The following is a 9852-nucleotide window of genomic DNA, read 5'->3' on the forward strand; positions in this document are numbered from 1 at the left end:
GTGGTGACGCTAATTAATTAAATCGGGGTTAATTCCCCTCATCATCAAACTGCAACTGTGTCTTGCTTCCTTGTCTGTGTTCGAAAGGAACCAGTCTCAGGTGAGCGTGAGGGCAAGAGTCATTAGTGCAACCACCTGGAGTGATCAGTGTGGGGGATAAGGCAACTTTACACCCATTCTGCGGAGATCCTGGTGTATTATTAGAACAAGGGATCTAAATCGAGGCTAAGATGAGCCATGCTCATCTGTGCGCTCTTCTGTAACAGCTGAGCTGGTGGTGCTCGCCCAGAAGGGGTAACAATGAGAGTGCCAGTCACTTTTTTTCTTTTAATCTTTCTAATAACACAAATTGTATTCAACAGGAAATTGGTTAACGCCAGCAAACCCTAGAAAGGCTTGGGAAGAGTCATTACATGCCGTACATACAAGGCTTCCCAACAGAACCTCTGTATGGAAGGCTTCACGAATTTGCGTGACCTCCACTATAGACAGTTACTAACTACTGCCTGAGCAGGTGAGCCAGATCTCAAGGCAATAAATGGGCTTCTTTGGAAAAGTCACGTATTCATCTTGGCTGCTACCTTGATGAGGATAAAAGTTTGTTTAAATATATACTGGTTGCATTCCTGGAGTTTATTTCCAAATCAGTGATTTAAACTATTAGGGATCCCTTTCAAAGAGTTTAGTCTCACGACTGCAGGAAAACTGCTCTTAAAGGGGAAGATTCATGATTGTGTGCAATTAGGTAATACACAGTTCGATATATGCAGAGAATATACACACAGGTACATACACATTCCATGGCAAAATACTGTATCGGCTTGAGTGCAATAGGGAAAAGATGAAGCCCTAGATTCTGACTGTCATAAGATAAGCATGTTTTCGTCCAGTAAGAAAATACCAAATTCAGTACGATCCTTGATTTCTCATATTTACAGTCAACTCCAATACGTGCGGAAAATGTGATTTTTTTTAAAAAGGGGGGCGAAATAAAACCCATAATTTTACATACACTTATTTCTGCCTCATTCTTTGGCAGAAATGTGAATGATCCACTTCTCACAAACTGAAGGATTTTTAGTCTTTCTGGTATTTTAAACAATTACACGCGTCCACGATATTTTACCTTATGACAGTGGTAAGTCTAAGAGTAGCTTGATTACCGCAACTATTTTTCTTTTTTAAAAAAACGCCCGCTAATTGTCTGTAAGATTTCGTTGGACGCAACAGAAAAAGCTATTTTAATCGAATTCGATGTTTTCAAGTCAAATTGCTTTTTCTACAATAAAACGGTTTAAGCAACACAGAACTGCACACTGCTTTTTCATCACATTTATTTTATGTGTGTGTTACTTTGCTGAACATTATTCAGACTTTTTAAAAATTACTATTTCTCGGGTAGGGAAATGGGTTTTAAAATAAATGCGCAGTTCAACCTAAAATGTTATTGAGGGTTGATTTTTATTCAGATTTGGCAGAGATTTCCCCTTATTTTATACTTACTTTGGGTTCCTATTTTACCTTCGCATTCCAAAGCCAAGTCTTTGGATTAGAACCGCTTCTGGGCGATTGAATTTAAATTCACATATTTATTTTATTTTTATTTGTACTTTGGCTGGAATGTTCTTAGTCAAGTGAAATCCGTTGCTCAAATTTTATCAACCTGTTTGTTCATTTCCTCGGTCTCCGGCCAGTATTAACTAGGAAAGCATCTCCTCTAAAAAATGCTAAGACCATTCTATTTTCTAAGGGCCATTGATAAAGTGAATTTTAGCTTTTAAAAAACGATGGTCTGGTCTAGCCCTAAATCTTTGATTGACACAGGATATTCGTTGCTATGTTTTGAAGAGCAGGTGCTGGGGGAGGTCTTTTCCCAGGCACTTTCCTCTCGCCCCCCTCCCCTTTCCCCCACCCCTCCCCGCCCCGACAAGTTATTTGCTGGCTCAGTATAGTTTGAAGAGCAGCAGAGTGTATAAAGATAGGAAAAGCCATACCTCCCCCATTCTTAAAGGCCAGGTACGGGAACCTCCAGACATTGCCCAGCCCCACTGCATAACCCACCATGGAGAGGATGAAGTCCATCTTGCTAGACCAGTTCCCTCGGGCTTTATTTTCATCCCCTTTATCGTCATCCTGAAGGGTGAAGAGGAAAAACACATTGTCAACATGGCTGTTTTCAGATCAAACAAAAATATCAGGTTTGCAATTAGCTGGCCCCGCAAGAAGACATTATTAAGAGACCAGCTGCTGCGGGAAGATGTGAGAGAGAAAACATCCAATACAAAGAGATATTACTATATATAACAAGCAGCCTCCTCGTCTTCACCCTCCCACCCCCATGCAATCTACACCAATAATTCTGTGCTCTCTCGGTTTCATTGCATACAATCACCTAGCTCTGGATCTGGTTCCTGTTGAGGATTTTTGTCATTGATTTCAGTGGAAGCAACAGAGGACCTCAGTTTGGGCATTGTTTCAAATTGAGGAGGGATTGGTGATAGCGAGAACTATTCGGCCCAGTGCTTCTTAATCCTTCCATGTGAGTTCAATGAACAGCCGTGAATTTTCTCCTGGTGTATCTGATATTTAAATTCTAGGGCCCTGAATTTTCATTCCAGCCCCTGACCGATGGGCAGAGAACTGATTTCTGTTGCGATTCTTTCTGGAAAAAAAAAATCTAACCCAGGTTAGATATATTTGGCTTATAGCTGAGAGGCTTTGCTCTTCTGCGGATCGTGCTGCTCTGAGGAGAACGATCCCGCAGGGAGGCAGAGCTGATTGGTCCTCAGGAGTCAGATCCTGCTCGCCAGTAGAGTCAGTAGAACTCCACCACCACCACGGTTTGGTAGCATGGAAACATCCTTTAGTCTAGTATAAAGCTAGGCCTTCTCGCTCTCCCGCTTTACCCCACCCCAGCAAAAGATCTTTGTCGAATGACCTCGGGCCGCCTTTTTTAAATATGAATGTCCCCAGTCCACGTGGAAGAGAAAGCGCAGCGCCATTCCTATCGCATTGGTCATACCAAGGACCTCTGAACCCCGGAGTAAGGCTGTCTCCCAGATTATAATCCATTGGGAGAGGCCCCTGCTCGGGGAGAGTGTCAGGTGCGCGTTAGCCACATTTTCACATCGTTCAGCAATGCCTGGGAGCCTCTCACTGATCCTAAATAACGATTGAGTTGTCTGAGAGGGAGTGATTGATCACCAATCCCAGCCCGGTGGTTGGTCAGGGACAGGTTTGGTAGGGTTTGCGGAATGGCTGGCTGATTTTGTTCTTGTTTTTGGTTACAGCTTCCAATGCGTTACAACAGGCAATAACATTCGCAGAGGTGATAGCGCAATGCAAAGCCTTTATAAACGGGGCCAGTGAATGGCAGGGCAATCTCTGGGCATTTGATGCCAGAAAGGGGGAGTGCACCTGAAAAAAACTAGGTAAACAAACTTTTCTTCCTAGCGTGAAGGAGACCAAGTGCAACCGAATTCAACCACAAGTGTTCTGAGCTTCGTTATTTCGTTCCAGGCAAATTCTGATCATTTTTATCGCCCATTTTAAGAGAACCACCCCATTGCAGCTGAGCTTTAGGGGCAGGCTCAATACCCGCCTAATTCAAAGGCTCAATACCCGCCTTTGAATTAGCTTGGAACTATCGATCATCCATGTTCATATTGCTAACAAATTATTATTAATCAGCAGTAAAGAGACTCCGTCGCATAATTTCAGTCACACCATTTTCTTTCTATAAAGGGGCCCTTTTGAGAGGGAGAGATTATCAGTAGTTACTCCCTTGGACTGTGCCCAAATCAGCCTTTTTTGTGTTAGGCATTTAGAGCTTGGAATCCAAATACATATGTACTTCAACGAGCTTTGCTCAATGGTGTCAACACACATGTGATCCACGCGGTTCACTTAGAGACGGGGAAAGCGACAGAGAAATAACTTACCCCGTTAACACTGCCAGGCAGAACAGAAGTGTTCCCATCTGTGCCCAGAACCACGGTGCTCTGGCTCATGGTCACCCAACCGCTGTTGGCATTGTTTTGCTCCAGTGTGCTCTTACCAAGACTTTGATTAGCTTCGCCGTCTGTGCTTTGCAAAGGGGGGATTTTGCAGTGAAGAATATTGGCTTGCCCTTGGTTTCCTGCACTGGGGATGTTCTTTAGCGGAAAGGTTTCTACAGAATCCTTTCGGGTGGTGGAGCTGGCTTGGACTGGGGTGCTGCTGAGCTTGCAGATCCCAATTTTGGTCCTCTCAAAATCGTTCTGTTTGGCTTCTTCAGATAGAGAGATTTTGTTGTCGCTGGAGAGAGATCTGGAGACCTTGGCCAACTGGCATGGGGCTTTTGAAGGTAGGTTCTGCTGCTCATTTTCGGGGCTGGTCCGTATAACTCCCGCACTTTCAATTTGTCCAAGGGCAACTGTTTCAGGGCTGTTGACAGCCTGCTTGTTCATATCCTTTTGACTGGTGTAATCCTAAAATGACAATATAACATACTTTACACCCCCCCAAAAAAAGCGTTGAAATTTTGTTTTTTGATTTTTCACAAATAAGCACTGTGCATAAAACTGCGATGCAATTTTGCTGGTAACAGTGATTAGGAACGTTTTGCAGTATTTTCAGTCTACACGGCTCTCCTCGGTCGCCTTATCACATTAAACGCTAATATTCTGAGAAGATAACCGGGAGACAAAAATAATAGAGACTGCAAACCTATAATTCTACACAATGTTTCCACAGCTCTGCGCCTCCAAACCTTGTTGGATTTCACATCACGACTGTAGAATGCTCCCTTCCCCTATCACCGTTGCAGAAAGATTCTTTAATTTTACGCCCCATTTCCTTTCTGTCATTCAACAATGCACACTGGCTTTTTTATAGGCAATAAACAAGCTGCCCTGTAGGCAGCTAGAGATGCTGGAACCAAACGGAATAGTATTGGTTAGCATTCCCGATATGCCCAGTGAAGTTACTACATTCATTCTAAATATTGAAAAAAAGACAACACGATGAAGGGATATTCTATACCATAACAAATGCTGGATTATTATTCTAAAATAAGCTTTCGAAATCATGCTCCTTTTAAAGATCTAAAATTTTCGAAAATAGCAGATGGCCTGATTGTTTGTAACTAGCAATATTCAACCAAACAAGCTGGTAAATCTCACCATTTGACAATTTCTTGTTAAAAATGTGTGCCCCTTTTTGTTTTATACTGTCATATTTCAAAAGGAAGAAAAGTGCCTGATGCAGTTTTCTTGGTATGTATTCTTATCTTTAACAATCTCCAAACCCACACAGTGTCAGCTAATGAAACATCTGCATAGAACTCAATAGCGATTTTACTGAGCTCTGAAGTACATACGTTTCTGAATACGTTCCCTTTCTTTTCTTATGTTGGCTATATTATAGGTTGTGCAGGTTTTTTCCATAGCGGAAAGTAGCCTTTCAGAACCCTGGACAGTTCCCATTTGAAACAAGCTCCTTCACCTACAACCTAGAATACTTTTGCATGACGGTTACTCTCTACATGAAGTAATATGTGAAATTAACAAATAGAAACTACATAGAGTATAGCCAAAGTAAATTCTAAAGAAAAACTCCCCCCCCCCGCCACACACACCTTCACCACGTCTCAAAAACGGAAAAAGAAGCACTTACCATGTCTTAAATAGCAACAGATTGAACTGGTGGAGGTAAAAACAGCAGTACAGGCGATTGATAGACTGAATTTTGCTCAGCCAAGAGCAAAGCTTTCTATAGCTCCTTGGGAAAGATTGGGTTTGCGTCAGTGCAGAGCAAGGTGCCCTTCGTTTGACATTTTCTTGATAATAAGAGTTTGATAAATCATTACCCTTGGATTCAGATTTTAAAGGGACAAGAAGAAGCCAGAGCGCCGGCTAGCTGTCACTCAGGTAGGAGTGGGATTGCGTGTTCAGTGTGATTCATATGGGGCTGACTACTAAACCAAACCCAGCAAGAGCAGAACTTTCTTGCTGGTAATTAGGAGGAACATGTGAGAAACACGTCCTACTGCACCCAAAGCAGAAGAGCCAAGAGAAGAAGCCTTTCATCCCTCTCTCTCTCTCGTTCTTATTGTTTCTGATTCAGCATTCGATATTCCTTGTCCCTGGATCTCTGCATCTGACAATGATTCCAACAATAAAACATTGTTATTCATATAATATTTAGAGTGGCTTCTTCCTCCACCTCACTTTACACCATTAGACAATAACACGTTAACGTGTTTATTATTACTGCACCACAGAGGGGTGAAAGCCCTACCTAAACAAATCAAAGCGGAATGACCCCACAAAGTTAATCATCTTAGTAAAGAAATATTTCTTTCCATCAAGACCCTCTTCACTGCAGTTGGGCGGGGGAGGGAGGGAATGCAACGTCCAGTGCAGTTTTAGATGTTGTCCTTTACAAGCAAGACGAAAACTCTTTAGAAATCAAGATATGAAGTTGGGGATAGAATTGATTTTCCAGTGAAGGAATCCATCGATGCATTTAATAATCACTCTTACGTGGGTGCTATGGGAGGCTGCTCGATGCATTTGAGCACAAAAAGTGTAATTGCTCTGAAACTAAGTAATCATAACATCTACTTTTGACAAATCTCGATGTGCCTTAAACAACACTCTCTCTGTCCTTCCATTTGAATGTATATGCCCTCTATTTCCTCCCAACCTCCCTCCCCCCCATACACACACTACGTTATAGCCAAGTGTAGTCAATCCGAAGTGTACGCCTGTTGTTAATAGGGAGCAAATATAACTTTACATTACAATTTAAAAAAAAAAAAAAAGCTACTGCTACATTCCTTCTGTTATAGACTAACCCGGATTTCAATAGAAAAACTAATAATTAACGCACATTATTTCCAAACTACCTACTGCCTTGTGCCATAATTAGTCTTCGTTCCAAGTCAGGTGATTTAAGAGCGCTCCTCCCCTGCAGCCAGCTCTGCCCAGGAGTCTCCAGCAGCAACCCAGCCCTATACAAGTAGGTGCAGGGACTGCCCATCACAATCATAACTCAGCACGGGGCTTTGAATTACACCTTCTCACTGCAGCCATAGGCAGAAATTCATCTGCAGGACTAAAGTATAAAAAGCACCACAAGGTGAGGGAGGTCGGAGCTAGCAACTAAGAACAGAAAATGTCATTTTTCTTGGAAATGTTTATCACGTTCCAAAACTTTCAAATGAAACAGTCTCAGACTTTTAAAGGAGAGGCTTAGTCTTCCTTCTGCTGTTGTTTAACACATACTGAAACTCAAAATACACAGTTAATTTTTAAATATCTGTATTTCACACACACACACCCAGTTATAGTGATTCGAAAATAGAGGAAAGTCTGGGTAGAATCTAGTTTTATTTTATTTTAACAGTACATCAGCAGCTTTCTATGATATTTTCAGTATTTCTTTACCAGCCTGTTCCGAGGCAGGGAACTGATAATGGTCGTTATTTCAGTTACCTTTCCCCTCAGATTATAGTAATACCTTTACATTCAAAGACTAAATTAAAAGCGACAAGCCCGCAATCCAAGGAGTATTTTTGGTTAGAGAGAATTGAGTGCCTTTTCCAGATACCTACGGATTTCCACAAACAGGGTTGATTTGTTTTGTTTTTTAAAAGGACAGGAATTGAATGGTGAATTCCAATTTCTGAAATATTCTTAATCTTTTCTATTTCATCAGCTGTGAAGAGCTAACTAAACGTTTGACTTCTCGGAAGGGAAACTGTACCTTTGTTTCCCAGTTACACGAAAACAAGACGTAGGAAGTAAACTAGTTCGGGTTAGAAAGTTGTGAGGGAAAACAAGAGCATTCTGGAGACGTTATAAAAGAAAGAGTTTCCGCAGCCAGCAAGGGTCTAACAGAATTAAGTAACTAATAGTGTACCTGTGTGACAGCTACAAAACGAAAAATAAGGGGGGAGGAACCCCAAAAGAAATACAGCTTTGAGCTCTTCATACAACTTTTCCTTTTCCTCAATAGATCAATTTCCGACTTTCCTAGAGTTGCCAAGCAAACCCAATCAGAGCTCTTAAAAATAAAACGCGCTCAGCATCCTAATTAATTGGAATTTTCTTTCCCTGCACAGAGATCCAAAAGGCTGACCCGACGTTGTCTTTAGTTTACGCCGAAAGGCGCCCCCTAATCCCAGTGCTGCGGCTTTCAGTAAAGCCAATGAATGCAAAACGCTACCTATAATAAAGACCAGCTGGTGGACCCTGGGCATAAGTCTGTGCTGCTTAGCTGCGTTTCTGTCATGTGCCTCTTTCTTCTTCCATGCCAAGTTCCTCGACCCCCCAGCCCAACAGGAACATGAATTTCCTCCTCGTTTCTGGGACAGGAAGAGTTACGGTTGGGTAGAAAGTCTCGAGTGCAGCATTTTACAAATGTGGCTGAGCTGGCCGAGTGCGTGGCTACAGGGCCACCTTCACAAGAGTGAGCACCAAGCACCCGCATTTACGCATCGTTCTCGTTTGGGTTAAAAATAGCTAGAACTCGTGAGTACTAAAGCTCCCCTCACCCACGCCCTTGCGTAACTTCCCTCCTCATCAGATCCCCCCTTTAACGCTTTCCTCGGCCTGTTTCGGGGGTGTGGAGCAGGAAGAGTAACTGCATGGCCCGTTTCTTTGGGGTACCCCGCCAAGTCTCCTCTGTACAGGCTGGGGAGAGCAGTTATAAGACCAGATCTGACATGCAGCGATTCCTCACTGTACAGAGTCCCCCCGAGAAGGACTGCAGCCTGACACGGTGGCTGAGCGGGGAGATTCAGGAGCTGGCGCACCAGTGACTCAGAATAATGCGGGTCAAGCTGGGCAGTTTAAAGTTTTAAGCGCAGAGTGTGTTTCCTCCCTCTCTTAAGCATTGCACCGAGGCTGTCAAACAGGCGCCCAAGGAGTAAGGTAGCCCCGCCCCTGCGGCATCCTGCTGCAGACCGGGTGCCCAGAGACAGGAGAGCAGGGCTGGGAAACCCTGCACGTCCCAACCCATTTCTGCCCTACGTGCTGAGTTACGAACTCCCTGGCCATATAAGGGGTGAATGGATCCGTTTCCCTGTGGTCCTCTGGGTGCTTAAAACTCCCTCTGCCCTCTGGGGGCGTGTGTGTAAGCGTCTGGGGCACAGGTCGCCGTGTGCACTTGCCCCTCACTCGCTGTAGCAGTCAGTACCCGCAGTCTTTTTTAAAAAGAAAACACGTCCTCCTGGAGCTACTCCCCGCTCCGACCGCCTGTTTGGAGTGATAATCGCTTCCCTACACTGAAGCAGAACTGCCTGTAAATCCGCATCCATCACTGCAGCAGACATTCAGATTGAATTAACAAGTCACTACAGTCTTAATTACTTTGTCAACGATGAAAAATAGTAATTGATCTTGTCCTTGATCGCTTCGCTTCCCTCTGCTCCCCTCCCAGATAAGCAAATAAATACAGAAAAACAGGGATCCTTTGGAAATGTAAGCTTACACTTTCAGATAATGAAACTGCATGAGGAGGTTTTTTTCTCTCTCACTCACAGACACACACCTCTGCAGAGAAGCTTGAGATACTTTGGGTAGGAGGAGGAGGGAGAAAAGCAAAAGAGAGAGATTTTGAATGTGTAAATTACAATTATATATATATATTAATTAAAAACACTACTGGATTCCCCCCACCCACACACATACTTGAGAACAGATATAAATGGGGGGTTGTATGGATATTGGCATGCCCCATCTGCACAAGAAGAAAGCTGATATTTCATTTTAAAATTCATGTACCTACATCTAAATCTATCCACCACTACTTAAACACATTTAAAGAGACACGGATATTTATAATAAAGTGAGTTCCGGTTCCCAA

The 9852-nt window shown here is 43.1% G+C and overlaps 1 protein-coding gene across 1 annotated transcript in view; it reads right to left on the reverse strand.

Annotated features, from left to right (window-relative positions):
• Window positions 1-6103, reverse strand: part of SLC6A5 (solute carrier family 6 member 5) — a 55557-nt gene extending 49454 nt beyond the window's left edge. Inside the window, exons 1-3 of the mRNA XM_048855130.2 lie at window positions 5656-6103; window positions 3942-4469; window positions 1995-2133 (exon numbers count right to left, since the gene is read on the reverse strand). Coding sequence (XP_048711087.2) covers window positions 1995-2133; window positions 3942-4469; window positions 5656-5658 — 670 coding nt within the window. The 5' untranslated portion in view covers window positions 5659-6103. The remainder of the gene's footprint in view (window positions 1-1994; window positions 2134-3941; window positions 4470-5655) is intronic.
• Window positions 6104-9852: the final 3749 nt, after the last annotated feature.

The sequence above is a fragment of the Caretta caretta genome, chromosome 6 (genome assembly GCF_965140235.1).
Source record: "Caretta caretta isolate rCarCar2 chromosome 6, rCarCar1.hap1, whole genome shotgun sequence".
Taxonomy (NCBI): domain Eukaryota; kingdom Metazoa; phylum Chordata; order Testudines; family Cheloniidae; genus Caretta; species Caretta caretta.